The sequence below is a fragment of the Nipponia nippon genome, unplaced genomic scaffold (assembly GCF_047370975.1).
Source record: "Nipponia nippon isolate SJK-2023a ecotype South Korea unplaced genomic scaffold, ASM4737097v1 scaffold_6, whole genome shotgun sequence".
Lineage (NCBI taxonomy): Eukaryota > Metazoa > Chordata > Aves > Pelecaniformes > Threskiornithidae > Nipponia > Nipponia nippon.
Window position 1 is genome coordinate 12,689,888 of NW_028262380.1, and position 25,003 is coordinate 12,714,890.

The 25,003-nt window shown below is 37.7% G+C and overlaps 1 protein-coding gene across 7 annotated transcripts in view; it reads right to left on the reverse strand.

Annotated features, from left to right (window-relative positions):
* Nucleotides 1-25,003, reverse strand: part of SORCS2 (sortilin related VPS10 domain containing receptor 2) — a 579,951-nt gene that overhangs the window by 10,845 nt on the left and 544,103 nt on the right. For 3 of the 7 annotated variants that reach the window (XM_087736562.1, XM_087736564.1, XM_087736563.1), the window contains exons 20-27: nt 22,519-22,652; nt 21,054-21,177; nt 19,351-19,463; nt 17,605-17,730; nt 13,008-13,107; nt 11,416-11,518; nt 2,433-2,590; nt 196-275 (exon numbers count right to left, since the gene is read on the reverse strand). In XM_087736562.1, coding sequence (XP_087592688.1) covers nt 196-275; nt 2,433-2,590; nt 11,416-11,518; nt 13,008-13,107; nt 17,605-17,730; nt 19,351-19,463; nt 21,054-21,177; nt 22,519-22,652 — 938 coding nt within the window. Of the gene's footprint in view, nt 1-114; nt 276-2,432; nt 2,591-11,415; nt 11,519-13,007; nt 13,108-17,604; nt 17,731-19,350; nt 19,464-21,053; nt 21,178-22,518; nt 22,653-25,003 lie in introns of those variants that run through there. The other 4 variants (XM_087736565.1, XM_087736561.1, XM_087736567.1 and 1 more) reach the window with 4 other exon arrangements.

Consider the following 25,003-nt stretch of genomic DNA (forward strand, 5'->3'; position numbering starts at 1 on the left):
CTCCATGTACCTACAGCATACTTTCACGCAAAGCTTTTGCTCATGGTGGTGGATTTGTGGCGAGTTCCTAGGGTTTCTATCCCAGTGACAGCATAAGTTGGTTCTCTTTGTGGCTTAAAAAGGTGTAGTTGTCTCGAGGGGTGCAGGTGAGGGAGGAGAATGGAACCTGAGGCGTCCATTCGACATGCCACTGACCTGGGACTGGACACTGACCGGCATCAGCAATAGGGGAACTCTGTAGCTGTTCAAGTTGCCACTTCTCCCAGAAGGAGTCACTGCAAGGTAATGGTGTTGAGGAGTCCCAAGGTGGGGGTTGCGATAAAGTAGGCAACATAAAATATATAGAAAACAAAAAAAGTGGATGGGTGAGTCTGGAAATACTGTACTGTGGAAATTCAAAAGTTATGAGAAGAGAGAGAACAAACAGAAACCCAGGCCTGTAACTCCCTGCTGTGCATGGAGCGGAGGCTGCTACTGACATCTCCCAGCAGGGAGGGAGAAAGTTCATCAGAACTAGAAGGGATCTCCATAGCACAGGAACCTTCTGCAAATAATGTCGTAAAACAGAATTTAATATAAAGCAGGGATTATAACGTTTCATACTCTAGCCAGATAAAATAGAGTATCATTAACAGGAATATTTTCTTGGCAATACTGAGCAATACTGGAGCTAGTGGAAAGTATTGCAAGTAACAAAACAGTACAGCGAGAAATACAGCTTTATGTCTTAAATAAAGTCTTGTGTCTAAAAGCTGTACAGTAGCTGACAAATATGGATGACTATGATCCACAGAAATGAACTCTTTACACTCCACTGGAAATGCTGCTGGTGTTGACAACCTGGCAGAAGCACAAATCACCTCAAGATCTGCATGTGCTAACTGTCTTAAGTGTCACATCAAAACATCGTGATCTTGCACTCTTTCAACCTAATAATGCTCTGCCCAGATAGAACAATTTTTTTTTTTCTCTGAGTAAGGACTGTAGGGTAAGTAGAGATTATTTCTGAAGGTGCTACAAATCAGGGTAGCATTTTTTTATTCCAGCATCCCAAGCTGCCTTATATAAATAGGCCATAAGGGATTTTCTACCATTAAAAGAAATTATGCTTTTGTACATTACTAGAGATGTTTGAATGCTCCACTTTAATAGGCATGTCTACAAGGACTTCGTTAGCATTCAGCCTTCTCCTCTAAAGACCCTGGAGATGAGTTGATCAAACAATTTTAACATAGACTTTGTTTTTCCAGGGTTGTTTTTGGAATTGACTCTGGTAAAGTCAGGAGTGCAATCAAGGTCGTCTTGCAAAATCTGAATGAAAACACAGTGATACTCATAGACAAAGGTTGTCAAAGAAAAGATAGAAATACACAAAGCAAAGCAGGAGGCTGGATTCTTCCCTTGTGCTCAAAGCTAACACCTCCAAGAACCTAGAAGCAGCACACAGTTCAGCAAGTGAAAATAAAGACATCGACAACAAACGATAAAGGTGAAACCCAAGATAAAGAAATCTCTCCTCTGTCAAACTTCTGTCCTTCCCCAGGCTACCTCTGGTGCAGCTAAAACACATCTTCCGTGGGTTCATGAAAACATTACAGTTGCCTGTTACACCATGAATCTACTGCTACAAATCCCAAAGGCTTTGGGTTATCTGATTTATTTTCACAAAATGTGTAGAAATGAAACTGGGAAGCTTTTGTCCATTGTCCTACACTTTTCAGATTGTGACCTGAAAACAGTCTGAAGATAATGGTAAATTTTACAAGAAATGAACTTTATAGATCAGCACTCCATGTTACATTAAAAATAGCCACAGGGTGCCAGGATATACACTTCCACCTGACACTGAAATAATTTGCACTGGGAGATATTCACAGAAAGCTTCCCTCATGGGTTCCTTATGACCACCCCATGAATACTAGAAAGTTACCAGCTAGATTAGCAAAGACTTTTTATACAGGAATAATTTTAATGTTTCTCATCATGAAAACTTTAAATGCTACTGGAATATGATGGCAAATATAGCAATAGATCTAGATACAATCCATCTGAAATCATGGAAACATTGACTCTACAAATCCTTCTGGCCTAAACTCCATTTTCCACTAATTCAGGGGATTACTGAGTTAATTCAATTGTTACCTATTATATCCTGTTCTACCAAATATAATTTCTCTCTAAAACTGTCCAAGTAAATCTCCTGACATCAAACTGTACTATCTCTGTACTCATGCTCTATATATCATGTCATCCATACATTAGCCTGTATCACAAGCAAGCCAAAAGAAGATAACTGAGATAATCCTTTGTTAGTGGTGTACTATTTGCTTCTCCTGAGACTGAGCAGAAAATGAAAAAAAGGCTAAAATGAAAACAAACATAAATTAAAAATCAATTACTTATGAAAATTTATAAACTAAAAATGAAGTTACCTCTTGCGTTACCTAGTGTTTGAGAGTCCAGATCATCATCAATAAACTCCTCACCCTGGATGATGTTCTGGGTGTCCTCACTATGATTAACAGGGCTTGTCATCTCCTGCTCTTTTTCGTTGTGCATTTGGGCATAGACATTTCTGCCTGGCAGTTTCCTAAATTGGACAAGGAGAAAAAGTGTTGTGATAGAGTTCCTTCGTGTCACACACACGCTGGCATCAGAGCAGAGCTCCAGCAGAGCAAAGTCATTCCAGAATCACAAAACAGCACCAATCCCACCCTTCCTTAATTTTGTGTTCACAGCCTAAATGTATCAACTCCTTATTCTCAGTCACAGTTTTTTGTAAATGCCTTATCACGATGTTCATACTAACGTAATAATTAAGCATCAATTTCTGACTAAGATTGTCAGACAATGAACAATAAGGAAAAAAAATTACTAAAACCACAGAAAAACTGTTTTAAGAATTCAAGCAATAAAAAGGCCCAACAGGCATTCATTCCTGGTTCCAGCTGGCTTCACAAACATTAAGCTGGGTCACAATCATCATCACATCTCCCTGATGAGGTGGGCTGACACTGAAGCATCAAATAGCACACTCAAACTCCATCAGAGTTGAGGAGAAAAAAGCAGGAGAAATCCAGGAGACAGGGAATGGAAAGGGAGCAGAGAGTGAAGAACCAGGACGCCAGGACCAAAGGGTAAGGAGTAAAGAGGTAAACGGGCATTGATAAGGGCAAATAAGAAGACAGGGGAGGTTGGTGAAGTTAAGCAGGCAACACTGAAGGACACAGAATATAAAGCTTGGCCCAGGACAACTGGGAACTGCTGAATTAGACAAAACTCTCTATAGCAGACAGCATTTAATTCACTCATTCTGATTTGAATCTAGAAAAACAAAAAGCATGTTATTAAATGGCTGTATCAGCTCTAATGAACAATTAGCACCATGGCTGAGACTGGAAGGCTTGACAGTATTGATAAAGAGTTCTTAACTAGATTAACTTGAATTAGACTTTGTAAAATCAAAGGGAATAATCAGGGACTTCTAATTTTGCAACAGAATTTATGGTTTAAATGTTCCTCTAGAGCCATACCCTTTGCTGTAGCTGCATTCACCTGCAATCTGCCTGGGCACATAAGGACACCCTTTCCTAGGCACGAAGCAGACACTTCTGATTAGGGAGCTGCAGTGAGCTCCGTTTCCTACACTGCAAGAAGCAGCTTGACAGCTTGATCAGCATGACAGCAGATCATGGCTGTCAAGGTTTGTGCTTAAACACAGATTATTGCAATGGGCAGACAACGAGAAGAAAATACAAAACAGGGTTGAACTGCTGAGGTTAAGCTGCTGTTTCTGCTGAGCTCCTTTAGACAATGAGAAGATAGAAAAAGTGACACTAATTTTTAGGCATCTCTAAAAACTACCATCTTCTGCTCCTTATTCTGGCAGCAGTATGAAAGCTGGATGAATGCACAGGTTGCTCTGTTTTCTCTAGGCTTTTGAAGATGACTTGTCTTTAAATGTTATTTCAGAAGAAAGGTTCTTTACCAGGTGGCACCATCTTCATTTGAGGTAAAAGTTACTGCAGCAAATTATTTTGAACAGCACCTTCCATTGCATCAAAGTAATTAAAATAAATAGAAATTGCTAAACAATGAAAGATGACTGAAGAGGACCTCCTCCCTTTAGTTTGAAGCCAAGTCCTGCTTCACTCTCCTCCCTTCAACTGGATGAAAAAACGCCACGTTGCAAGGGGGAAGGACATTCCTCATTACCAAAACAAATACATTAGGTAATTAATTCTGATTTTTTTTCTCTAGGGCCAGTAACTCCAGACTGTTTTTAATGTGTCTGCTAATGAAACTGGTCATGTGGAAAACAATATCCCTCTCAATCAGACCTGCATCAAACCTGTCAAATTGCTCACTTTCAGCCACCGCCAAATGCCTAAGGGAAACAAAACCCAGAAGAATGTCTTTGCAACACATCTGCAGAATTAGCACATAGGTTTCTGCAATAATTAGTGGACCTTCTCAAAACTGTATTTCTGACAGATTGTAGAAGCATCAATGGCATTATCAAAATAGTTTTGACATAATAAAAATGTTATCCATCTCAAACCCATATGGTACATCAGACCTTTGCAGTTAAGTAAAGGGAGCAGAGCTGCTAGTCTAACTGTTGTCTGCCCAGGCTGAAGGACCTGTCTGAAACCAGAACAACAAGGTGTGTCCTTTGGTGGAAATCCTGAGGCTTCAACACACATCTCTGGTAAGACTTACTAGTTAGAGATCACCACAATCACAACACATATTATTAAACATATTAAGGGGTTCCTGAATGAAGAAACCTCACAAGTTCACAAATAACCATAAAACGGATTGTTGTTATGAGCACTTCTTTATGGGTTACAGATAAAAGGAGAAAAGGCGCAAGCCGTTATTTCTGGCTCGCCTAAACCTCACAAGCCCAATCCTGCTAAGTACAGATCCTTCGTGAAAGGTATAAAGTTGAGGTACTCAGTGGCTCTTCTGTACTTTCCTTTGCTCCTCGCGCTTACAGAGGAAAGCATCTTAGATTGTAACACGGAGTACAGATAGGAGAAAGGAGAATATTACAGGTCTTGTGAAGGCATACACTGTAGGCATTTGACCTTTTATACATTATAGAGATCTCTACGTGTTTCATTCAGTTTTACAAGGAAGAGACTCAACCAGGCTGAAGAAAATCATAGTCCAAGCCCTTGCAAGAAGCATTTTTAACACATGTGCCAGATGTTCTGTTTATAAGGGACAACCACACTGTGGGATGAAACAGGATGTGGATACTGAATCTTTGCTAAAGATGGGCCAGATTCTGGCAATTTGCCAGTCGCCCCTCCCTGCTCCAACATGTAGGAAGGAAGCTGCTACCCCTAATTATACAGAGAGAAACTCTTGTGTACCCTGATGTGCTTTGCTCTTCGTCACGAAGCAATTTATGTTGAGTCCAATGTCACTGTTTGAAGTAGGCAGAGCTGAAATGCTTGGGTCTACATAAAAGACTACTGTGAAAACATGACAAGACATGAAATTTGACCCAAGAGATTTATATCAGCAATATGAAAATTGAAAGCACATTCATAAGAAGAGAGAAAAAGATTATGCAATAGTTTCTTTTGGGGGTTTACTCTTCAGCTGCAAAATGCATGTGCTTCGCATCCATCACTGGAGACAATTACCTCTGCTGAGCAGCACTCCATGGTTTACATTTTTAGTTCCTTTTGTTTTCTCTGTAGCATTTCATTTCAATCATGAAGAAGAAGAAATATTCATGCCTGCTTTGAGGACCACAAAAATACGAACTGGAGATTTAATTCTGCACAGAACTACTAACGAACATCACAGCACATGGCTTTCACCAAGCTCTCCAGGTCTCACACCTTTTAGAAGATATTCCAGAGAGTCTTTTTTTTCCTCCTTATATTCACAAATTCTAATCAGTTCATACCCAAAACAGTTTGCACTTAAAAATGTTCAGCACTAAGGAACAGCAGGAGGGGGATGAGATATTGATTCCCACTCACTTAAACTCTCTAGTTTATTTGGCTTTCAATTCCTTCTTTGTGGAGCCAATATTCATTGGCCTTTATGCAACTTCATTTATTTTCCAGAAGCTTGATTAAGATTCTGTTTACTATAAAAAATAGGAACATATTCACATGGCAAAGGATATGGAATAATGTAGCATTCTCTTGGAACTTAAATAAAACTAACCACAATAATAATCCATTAAATAGAATACTTTCTTGTGGTGTTGGCTTTATTATGTTTGGATTAATGTTCAGATGACTGACTTCTTTGTGCTTTAAGGCACTCCTGATTTACTTGCCTCTTTCATTTCAGAAATCTTTTCTACATGCTATTACTTTGATTTCTGAGGAAGTTTTTATGAAATATTATGGATCATTAAATTAGTGCCTGTTTTTTTAATAACTAAATGGCATGGATTGGGACTAAACTTGCTCTCATGGAACATAAAAGTAGTATAAGCAAGGTGGGGGGAAAAAGATAGCTTTTCTTCAGAGACTGAAAATGAGATAGTAAGTCAATGAGGCAGAAAGATAACACAGTTCTGCTCCAGATTGTGGAAATGACCCAGGAGGGGGTTCATTTACCAAAAGTGGCACTTGACAGTAGTGGGGAAAAAAGGAATACACACAAAATGGTATAAATTTGGCTGAAGTAGATTCACAGCGATTTGTGAAAACAATGTATGCAGCTTTAATTACACTGACAGTAGTTTGCATATAAATTAAAAGATGAAGGTTTTCATACTCTTTTAGAGAATTGAATTTGCTACTACTAACCAGGTAAAATGCCTAAGCAGAACAGCCAACTATTTGCTCTGCTTTGGCTAGTCTAACATCCTGTTGTTATACAGAAGTAAAAAATAAGAAAAGAATGATTTCAGATCTTCCACTAGTAACATGATGATTATATGGCAGCTTTGATGTGGCTAAAATATAATTTTCCTTTCCTCCGCTTTGCCTAGTGCAGACAGAGCTATTTGCCTTCTCTATACTGCTGCCCAGGACCCCACACCATAGAAGCTTGCTCTGAAAGGATGAAGAAATCTTTTCTGGATGGCAACTTGAAACCCACAAAAAATATAAACATTGCTTCAAAGGGAATGGAAGAAGTGTGTTTTTACTGACCCAAATTTAGTAAAGATGATATGGTATAGAAAAAATACACACAGGTCCCAGATCTGCATTAAAAAATAGACCTGATTTCTCAAAAATATTTTCCAGCTGCTTCATATTGTTCTGGTCAAAAGAAGCAGCTGTAGCCCATTTTACCTGGATGCTTAAACAACTGAAGCATACTAGCGAGTATTGTAACATATTGTTTGCTCGAGGCATCAGATCACTGATTTTAATACTCAGAAAGTAAGAGCAAAGAAAAGGCAAATTATTCTTGGCTTGCCTGCCATCCCTGTTCGTTGTCTGCACTGTCCCTTGTGCCACAGGCACAGTCAGATTTAGCAGCTGGGGTATTAGCTCTCGCTCCTTGCTGCCATACTGAAAATTCCCCCCCCCCAACTATCTAAACCAATCTTTGTTCATTTGTGGGATAAGACTAGAATTAGTTTTTAAAACCATCAGCACTTATCATTTAAAAATTACTTTTCATTTACTGGGTAAAAATAGCCCTAATCGGAATTGCTTACCTACTCTGATCACAAAGGATCAAACCCCTGCGTGTCTTAAGACTTTCCGGCTCTTTATGTGTTTTTTTGCCTAAAGCAACTAACCACTCTCGGGATTGCCAGGAGTGGCTCCAGGAGCTCCAGTGACTCCAGCACCAGTTTTCTGGGTACACGTTCCTGGTGAGAAGTGGCTGGATGCACAAATAGGCCATTAGATAAAGCGCAGGGGGGCAGGGAGACAAAATGATAAACGCTTGCAATTTTACTGCATATAAGAACAGAGGGCAGCAGTCTTCCTAGTCAGTGTTTAAGTATTTGGGATTAGGGCATATCAGAACCGTTGTAACCTACAGTCACCTAATCATTAGCTAGACAGCCATGACAGCTCTGATTATCCAGCAGACCCTACAATTTTAGTTTTGATTAGAGTAGTAGGAAATTATGCAATTTTAATCTTTTCTTTTTAATGGGCATTCCTTCAGGAGTGATGAAATGGCATTGGGTTTTACTATGCATACAACTAATCAGCCAAAATCCCACTACCTCTATATGAATCTGTCTCCACTTTTCCCCTACCCCCCTACTTAATTAGGTAAAATACTCTCTTCATGTTCTGCATATGAGGCATCTGACACAGAATATTATGCGGGATTGTTATTTTTAGATTACTGCTCTCCCCCAAACTAATTTTGTGAGATTTACTTCTTTCAAGGGACACCAATTTTTAGCGCTGGGTATTGCAGTTTTCAAAAAATGAGAAATTAAACAGGAGCAGCGAGTTTCATCATAGCTGTCCTGATTGCCCTGAAGATTCATATAAAACAGGTATTAGATTAGTCCCTGATGTCTTGTCAACACCACCTTTCATCTCACAATTCTGCCTGACAAAAATGAGTGTAAATTAAGACCCAAGTTCTTACGACACGAACTTCAGAAATAATCCAGGCAGGGAGGGCAGGTGACCATGTCTGGGGCAAGGGGCCTTCGCACTCAGGAACCATTGGGCAATTTGGGCAGGTTTCTCCATTTTCTACTGAAGCTGTACTACAGTCTACACAGAAGTCCGCTATTTTCTCTTTGCTTTTCATCACAAGTTCTGAACAGTGCCTTTGCTCATTGCAAATGGATGAAATGCTCTCCCCTATGAAGCCGTAACCTCCCTGCCAATCCAGTCACCATCTTATCTGCAAGCCAGTCTTTCCATCTTGCATCTTTCCAGATATCAGACTTAACCTTAAGTAAAGAACTGTCCTTTGGGGTGGCAAAGAGAGAGAAAGAGAGGGCGAATAGTCCAAGGCATGTCATGCAATCTTCCGCAGACCACCTGCTTTGCCTGTGCCCCAGGGTCAACTGCAAGTCCGGTAGACCCAATTAGTGTAGTGCTAAAACTAAGATTAATAAACATTTCTCTGACTTAGGGAAAAAAGGAGTTTTAACCCTTTTCTGAAGGGAGTATCCGACTATCAACTTATACAAATGAAATGAAAGCACCACCAAATGTCTTCCATCTCTGCCTTAATTTTGTGAATCATACATAAAAAATTATGGACAGTATTAACTTTTCAATACCTTATACATGTCTGTAATTTCTACGTGGAAATAATTCATATTTATATTTGCATGTGTTGTCTGAGTTACCATAGGGCCCAATAAGTGTTATTCTGCTGAAACTATCTCCTAAAATTGAACAATTTTTGTTGCCTATGGCATTCTTTCAGCAAATTAATTTTTAATATACAGGCACATAATATTGACAAGCTGCCTTTGTACATTACAACTTGCAACCTTTGTATCTATAAAGGACACTCAGTTTCATAGCCTCAGTCTCTATAGACCAGTTTGTAAACTTATATACTCACTGTACTGACTTTAAAGGAACTATACCCGCAAGGAAGGACTCCATGGGGATCCAGCAATTCACCATCCATCTTTATAAACACAGGAAAGACTTTTTTTAATGGATTAAAGATTTGGGTGGGAGATGATTTCACAGGGAGCACACGGGGAAAAAGTGATTTTTCAAACGTAGCACCGATTAGGTGCTCAATATTCTTTGAAGATCAAATTGCAAACGAAGGATGCAACCAAAAAAAATTGTCATCTTGGAAAAGCTTAGCAGGAATATTTTAAAATAATTCTGTCAAATATCTCAGAAACAGATATGATATGGACTAAAATTGAATACTACTGCATGGTCATTCATCAATGCCAACACCAGTTTTCAGGCTACCGAGAAACATTTGAATATATCTCACAATTCTCCCCACTCACACCTAAATTAAACCCCCACAAAATTTAAATGCAAACGATTTTCACAAATTATATATAGAAGCATGAGAGACATTAAAGCTCACAATTTGCAAATTGTACTATAGTTTCCTCCTTAACAAAAGCTCTATTTATAAAGCAATGATTCACTGGGCATTTTAGAAAGAACTCAAGGAAAATAATTTTTTTTCTTCCTTTCTTGAATATTTTATATAGTTCTTTTGCCATGCAGTATTTGTGTCTGTTATTTAATTGCTCTCATTTAACAGCTAATAAAAGATATAAATCATATAGCTTTCGAAAGATATCACAAGCAAGTTTTATGATCCACACTACAAACAGCAAATCCTCCATGTATTGCTACTGAAATAATATAATTACATCACATCAACCATTTTTATGCTTTTCCTTGCTGCAGGCAAGATTTTTATTCAGTTGGAGACAGTATTCCGTGCTTTGTCCTTTAGAGCAATCAGCCATTAAGAGCTCTAAGAAACTTAGGTGCTGCAGTGAGAAAATTAAGAGATTCTTTTAAAAAAGGGTTTTTCTCTATTGACTTAAAAACTCTTTACCTAAACAAACTCTTACTTAAATGCTATCTACACTTATTGCTATCACAAACTCAGTGCCGCACCCATTTCTATAACCTTATGTTTACCTCAAATAAAAATCAATCTTTAAAAAAATGAGACAAATCAATAGGAGTCCTCACTGAGCAAGGACACCAGGATTTTATGATGATGAAGGCTTGTTTCCAGTATGCTCAAACCCAATAGCTTCTAAATGCCCCAGAGATACAAAAATACCAAGAACATAGCCAATGATAACACAGACTCATGGACAAGAACAAAATTCATTAAATTGCACAGCATCCTAGTAGCACTGATTAAACTCAATTGCGGACTAAAGGTATATTGGACTGTGAAAGGCTGGCATGGCATCCCTTGTCAATTTTGAGAATACGTCTCACATAAGGGCCACTTCCAGAGTTTTTTCTCCCCTCAATACACTCCAGTGTCAAATTAATGCTAATCTATTTCCATCAGTCATTCTATGTGGCATTGCCCCAGCAATTAAAATGTAATGTGTGCAAAGAGAAACTCCAGAGCACTATGCGTTTTGATAAAACTACTTTTTAAAGCAAATCAGCATTGTAGATGCACTCCTTGTCCCAATAGCTTTAGTTTATTCATAACAGCCAGGAGTAATGAGGCAGGAATTAATCAGGAATAATATTTTAGCTCAGCTCTGTTTCTTGATGATATTATTTAGACAAGCTGAACAAACTCTCCATAGTTCCTGTATTGCTGCTATTTATCTTGGAGCACAGCAAGGGAAAGCAAGCATCAGTGCAGTACCTCGATGTCTGAAAAGTTCAGAAAAACACAATTTTCAAAGCGGTGGACTTTTTGCAATTCTTCAAGAAATCTCCTTTTCAAATAACAAACTCGGTTTTGCTGATCTGTGGACAAACCTAATTCTTAAAATGTATATGCTGTTGATTAAGGTTTACTTGCCTTTTGAACTTGTAGAGGATGAAAGCCCCAACTGCGACTAGACAGATAACAAAGAGAACCACAATAGCCCAGTAGCCACTGCCTCCTCCAATCCTCTGAGAGTCTGAAATATGAAATAAAAGAACAGCTTAGCACCTCCTCTTTCAGATCAGTCACATTCCTGGGCTTTCTTTTCTATCTAATTGCCAGGTCAAAACCATTTTTTGTTATTTGTGTAGCCTTTTCGCTCCATCTGTAGCCTCTTCAAAAAGGCAGCAAACCAAAATTAATCAGTGACTTGTGACTGAAGGACAGAGGACCAATTAAAAAACAAAACAAAACAAAAAACAAACCCCTGAAGATTTAATTATTTGCATACTCAGTGTGTTGTTTTTCTGGGAATCTAAAGTTACAATAGCAAATGATCACACAACCTAAGTACGTGCATTGTAAAAGCAGGGCTGTATTAATTTCACAGATGGAGAAACTAAGGCTCTGAACAAGAAATTAACTCATCAAGGTCATACACTGGTAAAGGCTGGAATGAACATGGGCTTCTTTCAATCCCAGCCTTTTGGGCTGGCTAACGCATGTTTGCCCTTTAAACCAGATGAGGTACCACAGCAAGACTGTAGCACGATTCTACATTAGAGACTTGATAAAAAAAGCTCTGTCTTCTACGGAGAGCTGACAGATAAAATATCACACCGGTATTTACATAAATTGATTGTGGTCAGCTAAGCTGTTCTCCCACAACACACTGAAATAAGAAAGAAGGATAAATTATGGGATATGATACACAAGTAAAGATTACAGGACATTCTAATACAAGGTTCAAGTCAAAGCTGAACTTTCTGGTTAAAACATCATTTTAACATATCTCTGTTCAAAATACACACACATGTATGCACACATACTCTCTTCAGCCAGTTTGCAGGTACATAGTGAATCCAGAGACGCAGGAGATGCATGCAAAAAAACTGTTTCCATTTGTTTTAAACACAGAAAAAGCATATAATTTATCTGAGGACAGGATTAGCAATGTGGAAACCCTACAGCAAGCTTCACATCAGTTGATTTGAAGATCAGAGATACAAGGCAGAGATGCAAGGCTGTATCCCAGACCCCTGCACTCATATCTGGCTGACGTAAAGAAGCTCTGCTTTCTCAGCAGCCAGTGCAGCCAAAGTGCTTCACCAGATGGGTTTTCTGAAGCCTGGTTGGCACTTCCTTCAGGGCACTGTTTGTATAATATAGGTATTTAGTTAATGCCATGGTTACACAGAGAAAAACAAGAAGCTTCTGATACAAATCATGAGGTATGACAAAATGGAAATATGTAAGAAACACTTATTTCGTGGTGATTGTTAACAGGTACCAAATGCAAATATATCCATATATACATGTGTGTGTATGTGTATATATATTTACGTACATATATATGCACACACATATATATTTATGTGTGTATCTATGTATAACAAGTACTAAGTATATATGTATGTGTGTATATGTACATATATATATTGATACGAAGATTTTCTCCTTAACTTATCAGAACTCGGACAAGCATCCAAAGGTTGGTCTTTTGGGAGCTTTGTTTATATATTTACCTGAATCGGAGTCAGCTAAAGTCACTAAGACCCAGTATCCTCCCCTCAGAAAGAAACTGATGTTGTGTGCATTCAAGGCCTGTTTTATAGCTGCTATTGTCTGGAAATACAACAGAGAGAATGTCAGACGTCAGCACTCTGTTCCACTTTGAGAGACTCAATGCTTTAAAAAGGAAAACTTCTGGTTCATTAAATGGTGAGAAACTCAGAAAACATTTGTCAACGATGAGCTGAAATCTTAAAGAAATTCCATATTTAAAAATCATGCAAAACTCCACAAGCTGTAAAAGCTGAAAATGTCAAAACTTTATAGCCAAATCTTTCTTTCTGCTTACCAAACCCTTTACCCAGTATGTGACAGACAGCATGTCATTTGCATGCACTACTGGGTTTACCTGGGTCATAACTCACACAATGCATAATCCATATTAAAAACTCTCCATTTTTCTAACCTATCAGAACAAAACCTGCGATGTCACTTTAGATTTCTTGCTATGAAAAGTAACTGCTATTTGATAATGAACTGCATGTTATAATTTACCTCACCTCCTTACCTATAATGGGATGGATTCCATTTATACTCAATTTTTAACAATACTCTGTAGAAATACATCCATCCATGTGGAAAAAATCAGGATTCCTCCTATTTTTCTCCAGTGGATAGAGCATAGTAAAATATGGTCTCTCACATTTTTATGGAGCAGAACCGTTAAATATACCATCATATCCTAACCCCAGATGACAAATTGTCTGAATTTTCCCTTCTACTTGCTTGTGTCTTCAACATGGGTAATTTTCTAAAAGATCAAAGCTAGTTTTATACTCTATGCCTTATAATTTAGGATATGACTTCCCACAGGATGCCAAATTAGAAATATGCTTTCTATCCATGAAACCTTCACGAGCAACTCCTTTTATGATATTATCAATTATGGCGTTCATCATCTTTGACAAGCCTTTGCACTGTAATAGATAGAAATCCCTGTAGTCTCTCTCATGTTATGGACAGAGACTACACAAAAGTTCAAATTCCAATATCCTCACTCATATTGAGGAATATCTAACTTCTAAAGCCATTCCACTGACTTTATTACTTTTTTTTTTTTTTTTTTTGGGGGGGGGGAGGAATGACTCAACATAAGGGTGATGTGAGTGTGGCCTCAGTTATTTCACAAGACAATTACTCCAGATAGCTCCTAAGTATTTACCTGTTTGCCCAAAGTCTGAAAAGAGAATGGATAAGACAACTATATTGATTAGCAGCCTTTAAAGTGACACTGGTACCACTGAAATAGAGTCTCAGTCCAGGTTCATTCACATGTTCATGGTATACAATACAAGAGGGACCACTACTTTAGGCTAATCTGACTTACAGCCAGTAAATGAAAATTACTGAGCCCCATAACTTTGGATACATCATATTTTCCTGGCAGGTGCTTGAAGAATTCAACATTTGCTCTGGTTTTTGCTTAAGTGACTAACACTTGTTCGTTATTTCTCTCCCTACCCCTGAGTTCCCACCCAAGCCTGTATGAACTACACTTCCACAGGTCAAAAATTTGAATCTTGTGTGAATCAAGCCAAAGGTTCTGGCTTATTTATTTCACTGTTAGACTGATGGTTGTTTCAGTACTCATGGTTTTTCTTTTCTGCCCCAAGGTATTTATTGAGCACAGTGCTGCCACCCCTCCAACTGTTTAAAAAACAAATCCAGTTGTTACAGCTCCAGACTGTAAGTTAAGGTTCTTACAGCAGCATTTGAATTTTCTATCTTCTTTTTCTACATCCTTCCCAATGATAATATTTGGGCACATGAACAAAATGGCTCCTGCATTGTGGTATAAGAATACAAAAATAATGACACTGTTCAAACTCTTACCCACTTATACATCTGGGGGTCTGACTTGCCCTTTTTGCTAAAGCAACTCACTGGGAATTTTCATGTCTAGATAGAGCCCCAAATCTTCCTCAGACCCACTGCTTTCCAGGCTATAGTTTAAATGCGCTTTAATTGACTCTTTCAACTCATACCACCTGACGTTAGACATGTAATGGATGTCCATAAATTAAGCGACTGAGTCTTCCACTAGTGTCAATGATTAGAATGAAATACTTTTGAAATCGCTGTGTTATAAAACCAGGTGAAATCACACTCATGTTTTAATTCTACATGCACAAATTTGAAAGAAAAAGGGCTTTTGTCAGAACGAAACCAAACTTCAGAATTATCCAAAGGGCTCCTACACTTCCAGCTTACTTACGATCTTGGTTATTGTTGGCTACTTTTATCAGTAATGACTCCTAGTCTAGACCACTAACTTAATAAACATCATCACATCACAATACTTCATGTAAAACAGCAATAGAAACTCCACCAACTAGGTGTTCTCTGACTGACCAAGAAATTATTGCCTTTAACAATCCTTCTGAAATCACATAATATCCCAATTATAAAAGGTTTTCAGCCAAGAATAAATAGGTTTTCTTTAAGGGAAGACATTTCATAACTATGTCTAAGTTGAGGATTTCAGGGACACCTCCACCAAAAGTGCAGAAAATGTTCTGTGTTGGTGAGTCCTTGCAATAGTGTCACAACACTGACTTTGAGAACTGGCACTAGCAGCATGACAAAGCACATCCTTCCAGTGAAACATGATGAAGACCAATCAACAAATTTATATGCACATATCATAGCTAAAGTAGTGTCCCTTAGCAATAACATAAAAATAGAAATCTAGGCAGCTGGCACTAGAAGACTGGCTCTACAGTATTGTACTCTATAAAACAATTGGTATTGAAATGTGATACTAGTGTACCTGATTATTTATCACTGGACAGCATAGGTTGCTGTAATTGCTCCTCTCTCTTTTGTTCCTGCTCCAACCAAACGTAGGTTGTACCATATTTGGTATTTCCACACATGTAATCCCCAACCACCACTCATCTGACCTGGCCCATCCTAACAATATCAGAAATATGTATCTGTTCTCCAGATTATACATTACTTTCACCTTTCAGTGCTCCTCTAGTTTCAGAAAACCTTTGCAAGGTCTTACTGGAGGACTACTTATTACAGAAACTGTGCCCTGCTAAACTACTGTAATTCCCCCATAGGTCCACTGAAGAGAAGTTTTCCCAAATCATTTGCAACATGTAATTGTTATTTTTTATGCTTTGGAGTAACTTACAGGGTATTTCATACACAAACATGAAAAAAGCCCTTGAGACAGCATTGATTATAATTGATGATATTCTTTAAGCTGCCCTGAAGCACAGTGCTAACATAACAGTTGAGATTTAAAGGGAACTAATATGCATAACACTTTGCACTGAAATAAAATGTTTGCACAACCGAAGAATCTATCACCATCCGTTCCCTTAAATTATTAAAGACGCCCATTCCATATATGCTTGGAATAAAGAGAAAGAATTTCCTTCAGAAGCTGCTGCTTCTTCAAGAAGTAGAAAGATGCAAACAATTTTGAAGTGGCAATACTCACCTGGCTGAAAAGCCATAGTTTATGAATGGCTCTCTACTAAAGAAACAACCTACTAAAATTAACCATTTCCTGCAACATAATCAGGATTTCAGACTCCCAGAAATCCCCACTGTGATTAAAGAAGGACAGCAGTAAGGGTTTGGGGTTGCCACAAATTTTGTGCATTCACACTGTACTCTATGCATTTTAAAGTAAGACACCTGTTCAAGTACTTCGACAACATCAACATGCTCCTTTGGACATTCCAAAGTGTACCTCATCAATTCCAAACACAATCTACTGGTTTTGTGTTAATATGAAGAGCTTCGTCTTACCTACTTCTCCAGCTCTTTGGATACTGTGACCTTACCTCAAAAAGCTGTAAAATGCCCTTCAAAATTAATGATACCTCACATTGGGATTCTTTGTAACTGGCAGAACTTGAACTGCAGGATACAGGCACAGTGTCAGGACCTGTTCCTTCTCTATCACAGCAAAAGGACGAATATCATAAATTATAAGTGCCAGTCTTCTGATTTTCAACTGGCATAAGGTCTTTTATTATGGAAGAAATATGGTTTGGAAATAAGTAGGGAGAAACTAATGTCTGATTTTCATTCCTGTGTTCACTGTGTTTGTTTCTTGCCAATTGAAAAGGACATTTGCTCATAAAGGCAGAAACTACCCGCTTGATGCTCTTTACATTATAGGTCAACTATTAAGGTTCTGTTTCTGTTTGACCTGAAGTTTAATTTGCGCCTGAAGACAGTGCAGAGATGGTTAGAAATATGAGTGCTCTATACACACTCTTTGCTCTACTGGATCTTCACAGACTGACATGCCATCACTGTTGTTTCTGTTTAAAAAACAGATCAATATTGGTTATTCTTGAGAAATACACTAATACTAGTAAGCACTAGATTATGCTGGTCTATACACTGTCAACCAGAGCAGTCATAGCTGTTGTTAGCTTTTTCATGTCTCTTGTCAGGTGGGAGTGAGATCTTGACATAGTTAGGGAGCACCTTTTAATTTCACATAAAGACAATGAGAGTACAGCCACTGATTGCAAAACAGGATGAAGACTGTCCTAACCAGACATACATTGCTCTGGTTACCTTGTCACTAGTCACACTTCTCTTCCTTTTTGGTTGGTTTGCTGGTAGTAGCACATGCAAGTCAGCAGTTGTGGGCAGACCAGGTTTCACAACTGTCATGAGTGTTTCTTCAGTTATATTGGTTTCCTGTGAAGACAAGGCACATGGCAAATTATAGGACAGCGTGCTTTATATTTTACAGAAAATACATAAGTAACTCTACATGTGTCTTTTAGTCTTTGGTGTTTGTTTGGTCTTAATATTTAGAGGAGATTCCACCAGAAGCTAAAACATGAACAAAGCCAAACATAAATTAACTGAAATGTGAGCTGCTCTTTGAAGATTGGAAGAGCTAAGCATTGTTATCACATTAAAGAGATTTAGTGGCATCATGGAAAGAAGGAAAATGAAGTATGCAGTTTTAGTTAAACTCTGCAAGGGCTGTGCATTTGTAGGGCAATATAAAAAAAATTCCTAAGGGATTTAGGATCCTTTGTGGGCTATTCAGACACCTAGTAGACTTAAAAGGGCATAGTCATTACAGCTAACTTTAGCTTAGGGAGGCTACTTTTCCATCTGTGTTTAAAGGACAGAGAGAAGTCTTCCAGGGTGAGACTAAGAGCACCTAGGGTCAGGTCCTGAAACTGTTATGAATACCTGCAGCCCCCACTGAAAGTCAAGTGCGTTCCTTTTCAAAATAGTTTGCGCAAATTTTGCTTTTAGTCCCAAATTCCTCCATGTGTTGTATAATACAGCCACACAATTCTAATGACAATACCCTGGGCACATCCCGCAGCCTTTCTTTCTCAAACAGATTCCAAAATTCCATTAAATTGTTCATATTCTTTTGCAAATTATTTAGTAATTACTAAAATGCAAGGGCAATTTTATAAGGGGTTAAAACATTTGTTTGACTGACACTGGTTATGGAATGGGTTTAAGTTGAGAAAAGTGGGAATTTACTTTAACTTGACATTTGATGTGAACCTCAAAAAAAAGGCAGGAAAAAGTATAAAGTCAAAATTCCAGAACCTGATTTGCACTACTGTAAATCCAGGAAAAGTCAAGTGATTTCAAATACAAGCATTTTCAAAATATTGTCAACCTCCACCTCAGTGCTATTGTCCTCACAGAAAGTCAGTGTGTGCACACTCACTTGCTGCCAGTGTGTACCTGAAGAGCGCAGCTCTAGAGCTTACAGTTTTTATGGGTTTTTTTTACTTATCTCTCAGAACTGCTGCATGGCTTTGTACTTGATTTAACCTACAGGATTCAGCTGCTCTTGATCCATGTTTCTTTTGCCAATATGATCTAAAAAACCAACTGTACGAACTGTTTGCCTGCATATTATATATCAAAGTTACATAACTGACATTGTAAATTTTTTTTTTCTGCTTTGTTTTTACACAAAGCTTGTGTCTTTTATATTACACAGCATCCTTTGCTTAACTTCTAAATATACCACATTTAAGCTAATCTTCCTGTTTTGGAGTCAGCAGTATTTGCCAATACGTCTATCCCTAATCCCAGAGAGCAACATTTAGCATTAATTGCCAATTAGGCTGTGTTAGACCTAAACTTTCTATGCTACAATATCATCGCCTACAGCTTGCATGTAAAAGCGACGCTAGGCTCAAACTTGTTTGAAATGTGGCTCATGAGGTTCACTTTGCTCTGCCTCCTTTTTTCTAAATGAGAAGGCATTAACTTAACCTTCAAACTTTACAACTGGCGAGGGAACATTTTATGAGCAATCTGAAAGAGCACCTTTGCAAGAAGTCGTGTTACTACCCGCCCGATGTCTTCTCTCCACTCCGGTATGTCGGGGTTATACATGTCCAGGTGCTTAGTAAACTTCAGAGGAAGAACATGAAAATGATCTAGAAAAAACCAAAAATAAATGTTTTTGAACAAGTAACAGACCAGGCTGCAAAAACAGTTTTGCAGAAATAAAAGCTGAAAATATATATTTGGCATTATTTGCTGTGCAGCACTGCAGTATCTAGGAACCCCACTGCTCTGTGGTGTGAACTCTTGCACGGAGCAATAGTACACTCCTGTCAGGCACTCGATTTCTTTCTGTATTTTTGTCAACATCATCAAATTTGTGCCTGAAGATAAAGAAGCAGGAAGAAAAAAAATAAACAAAGCAGATTTACACATGTGCTCTGGGGTCATAACCTTCCCAATAATTTTTCCTTAGGACAATATATCACACAGACGTGGTTGGTTTCATTTATTTGTAATGGGAATGCGCCATTGGATTTTACTCTCATTGAATCATAAACATGTGTTTTTTGCCCATTACGTGTTCCTGTTTTTCATGTAAAATTAATACTTCATGTATTCCATCAACTAGCTATGAAAACAAGAACAGAAATGATATATCAAAGGCTAACTACTGCCCTCTTCAAAAAAATAAAAACAAGGTACACCCACAACATTTCTCTGGATATTGTCCAAAATATCTGAAATACCAGAAATGGGCTGTTCCTCAGTAAACAGTCTCTAAAATCTTCCCTTTCTCCATATAGGCTCCTTGGACGAACACCTGGGGAACTTAATGCAAAGCAGAGAAAGTGATCCTCTGGAATGCATGAGTCAAACCTGGCCTCCCCAATGCTTCTGACCGAATTGTATTTTAATGTGGTTTTCTTTTCCAGAGGTTTCTTTATTTCCCCCATGACCAGTACTTTCTTGCTCTTGGTATCAGGAATGGCCAACACTAAGAGCAAAAGCAGTGTTTGAAGCCAAAGTCATTGATCTAGTCACACTAAGACAGGTTATACTTCTAAAGATTTCTAAAAAAGTGGATGCACTTATAAGTGGTAGCATTAACGTTAAATCAATTTATCTTAGGAAAGGAGAAGGTCCATAAAAGCTGCATTAAGCATGAGTGTGGTTTTCACCATTATTTTAAATTAATAAGTATACTGAAAGCAAAAATAACAGAATCTTCAGACAACAGTGATGTATCATGTTGTGTATTTCATGATATCTGAAGGCTTTTAGCTCTGCATTAAAAGGAAGCTTTTTCACTTATTACAATTTCCACATGTGACAGCACAAATACAAATGTAAATAACTTGTCGGCACTACATTTTTCACAGTATATTATGCCTTGTCACCACATTATAAGACACAACAAAACACACCAGGGCACAATGTAAAACAAGAGTAGAAGGGTTATTCAATAATTACAGCGGAGCTATACTTGATCCAAACTCTCAGATAAACATCAAAGGAACAGTGATATATTGTGATAAAAGGCAATTATTTCACATTGTTTTTAATGCTGACAGTATATACACAACTAAATTTTCTCTTTTTTCAGAGGTATTTAAACTACTTTATTTAGAAATTCTAAGAAACTAAGATACAATTTTACAACAGGTTCAGTTGTGTCAGGGCTGGTTTAAGAAACAAGTACATGTGAAACAAAAAAAAAATTAACAAGAGTAATGTCTCACCAAAAACATGGACAACTTTTGAGTCCTGAAGCATGGAGCTCCCACAGGAAGCCTGCACTGTAACTCTGATGTCACCTGTCTCAGCAAACTTTGTCACCAGAAAATTTTCCAATGTAAGGAGTGGCTTTAAAAAACAAAGAAAAGTTGAAAATAGAATTTCAGCAAGAACCGCAAGAACAGTGTCTGAAGAGACTGTCACTAAACATATTATCAAAAAAGGTTTCACATCAATTATTCAATTAATCAACATTTTATCAAGTTGTTCAATTACAATGTTTAGTACAGGATGTTTCTTTCCCTAAATAGAATGTTTTGAACAGAATAGCTGCCAGATGGGGCAAACATTTATCTTAGAATAATGGGCAGAGTATTAGGTTTTCATTCAGATCCCACTGAAATAAATAGATTTTGAGTCAGGCTCACAAATCTCTACAAGATCATACATAGCAAGACATTTGCCTCAAAAAATGTGGGGTATAGTCAAGGTCAAAAGGATTAGTTCTGTCAGCTTGGAGCATGACCCATGGAAGTGCACCAGCCCACCTTAACCTCCAAGGCAGAACCGAGATACTCTGTTACCTGACCACATCTGTATAAATTACAAAACCCTTCACAAGACTATATTGATCTGCAGTGCTTGTTCTAACAATGGCAAAGTCAATAATAATGAAAAGATACATGCTGGGATTATGGCAGACAGCACATTTACAAGAAGGAAGTTCATTGCACTTATCTGAAGCATTTCTCTGTCATACTTATTCTCCCTCATAAAGAAAATATTTTACTTATCTGTTATTGAAAGAATTACCTTAAAAGAAATTAACCCAGCTAGACAAGAACTATTCCCAATAAAAATACTTGGATATTTATTGCTCTAGGGTATGTTTATCCAGACTTTCTATTCCCAAATGAGTATCACTAGATTGTTTGAGTGCTTTCACTGTTTTGATATCCTTTTAGGTATCCTAGTTATTTTTGATACACCAGTTTATTTTAGACTCCCAGAAAATATTTATCTATACAATTAATATATATATATTTCTGTACAGCACTTGTAAATTTACAGTACTCACATTATCAACATGGAAGTGGAAATATCCAAGTTTCATCATTCACCAATGCTATGATCTCAAATGCATACCCCTTCACAAGTTTTTTCCACAGGCAATGAAATAGAATAAATTGTTGTTCCCCCCAAAAGAAAATGGTTTAGAAATTCAAACCAATTTGAGAAATTTGCATTTCCACATAAGTAGCAATAAAGGGAAATAAACACCTTAAATGAATGTGATAAAACATGGGAAGTTAGATACTGCTTGCCACTAGACATAACTGGCTACTTGGAATGAAAGATGGTCTAAAAGAAGTCATGCAACATGTTAATATTTCTATTAAAGTAAAAGGTGTCACTCAACCTTTATTGGAAAGGGATTGAAAATAATCTCAGTCAAAACCATTCATGTACCTGAAGATTGTTTCCTATCCACCAGTAGAAGACTGTCAAATTAGGGTTCTTTGGCAGTATGATGGCTGTCAGATTCACCTCCTGGTTTCTCCCAACAACTGGAACCACTTCTAAATTTAAAGCCTGCAGTGGAGCTGAACAAAGTTCCCAAAATATCATTGAACAAGAATCCATCAATTTATTAATGCCTCTTTGCCCAAAAGCCTCTCACCTGCACACCATAAGGTCCTGAATTTATTTTTCCCTCCCTCTACTTTTACATCTGTGTTGAAAGCTGAGGGCATAACTGGAAGGACACCATTTCAACCAAAAAAACAACCAAAAACGACCACAAACCCCACAAACAAAACCCTAGAGCAGTGTGACAGATCACCAAAATGCACCTCTCTGATGCAATTTTTTTGGTGCATGTCCAATTCTAGAAAACATAAGCAAATATCCCAATTAAGAAGTGGAAAAGGCAATCTCAGCTTTTTTTTTTTTTTTTTTTTTTTTTTTTTAGTAAAAAAAGATCAAATGAATAGAAATCTAACATCTCAAACTGCTAGGGAAAAGCAGAAAACTGAAAACGAATGTTGCTGACTACTCATTTTCATTATAAAGTATCAGCTGTTAGGCTCACACCACACACAAACTCTCATTAATGCATGCTTTAAAATAGATGTGTACATCAGGGGAGCATTTATTTGCAAATCAAAATAGATAAGCTCTGTACTCCAAAATGTGCCTTAGAGTAAGTTTTTTTCCTTTCTGAACTTTTGCCTACGAAGGCTGTAAACATTATTATTTGTATAAAAGAAATGCATCATTACAATGATTTTTATCTGCTTCTTAATGTTGTATTTTGCTTCATAGTACAATAACTTTATTGAAAAAAAATCTTTCCCTCAGAGGTTTCCAAGTGTATCTTTTTCAGTATGTCTGAAGGTAAACACTTTATAATAGTATAATGTGATATCTAGAATTTCTTAACTTCAGCTGCACCATCTATCCAGGATAGCAAACTGCTGTATCGTCCACAGACTGAATACTAAACCATCCATTTTTGTTCCATTCTAAATATCTTTTAACTCATTCAAAGGTCTTTCATTGGAGTGCAAACTTAAAGGTAATTAACACTGGGCCAAAGTCTTTCTCTTACTTTCTTTCATGAACTGAATCATTGCCTGTTCACTTCTAATTCACTTTGACTAAACTGATTGAACTTCTCCGAGAGCAAGTTGTCCGAGCTGTGCACACCTTCCTTTTCCACCTCACTTCAACCGGCCTGCGTGCTGCTTCATCTGAATGTAAGGCTCTGCTTTCATTCTGCGTTTTCTCCAATGACTCTTTAACCATGTACATGAATTCAAGGCACGCTGGGTGCTTAAACAAATGGTGTCTTCAACAGCCTCATTACTGAAACAGAGTTAAAATGCTCCTCCTGTTGCTGATGTCTTGAGGAAAATTCAGAAATTGTAGGAATTCCATTAGATTTGTTCCTCCTAGAAACAGATTTTCCTTCTGATGAGGCAAATTAAAGTAGTCTGGAGGGATCTGTGCCACTGTTTTGATTTTGCCATAAATTTACATTTTCCCAGAGGAAATTGATCATTTTGAGATATGGTTTTGCTCCTGAAGAAGATTATTTTCTCTTTTAAAATTTTTAGAGGGGAAGTTGTTTGGTACTTGAATGATGACTGTTACTTCAAGTTTGCCATTCCTATATACTGAAGAGCTAAAAGTAATTATTGTGAGTCTTTCTGCTTGTCTCAGTCACACAATTCCATAATGCATTTGAACAAGCTTCATAGCACCCTTAAGTGTGTACAATTAGGAATGAAGTTGACTTATACAATTTCTGTTTAATGAAGCTACAATTTCAGTACAGTTTTCAAAGCTCCCCAGTTTTTCACACACTACAGAGATTATGGTTTAATGAAAAAGAAAATGTTTGCCAAGTTCTTCTTCAGTTCTTTTAATTCTGGGTTACCTACTCACGTTTATACTATCAGACTTGCTCTAATTTCTCTTACAGTTCATTAACAAGTTGTAGATTGTGTGATCTGGATCAGAAAGCATAATCTGCATGACAGGCCAAAGTTCATATAATTGCCCTGCAGTACAGGGCATCCCATAGCAACAGAACTTGGCAGGAGTAAAAAATACTCCTTTTACTATTTGTCCCTGAAAAAATTCCCTAATTCCATCAGCTGGAAATAAAGTGAAAGCAGGACTCTATGGACATTTCTGCTTTCATGGTATTCCACAGTGAAAAATGTCCCTGAGTGGCTATTAGTGTTTCTCTAAAACGTAGAAATTGCAGTTTAATTAGTGCCAGCTTATTTCCTCAAATCTTGTAATTTACCTAAAAAATTAAACAGAGCAAACAGAAAGCATTTATTCAACCAGACCAGGTAACATGTTTCCATGAATCTTCTATACCATGCACAGCATCCACAGACAAGCTCAGGAATGGACCATGTCTGCTTCAGTGCTCTGCTGC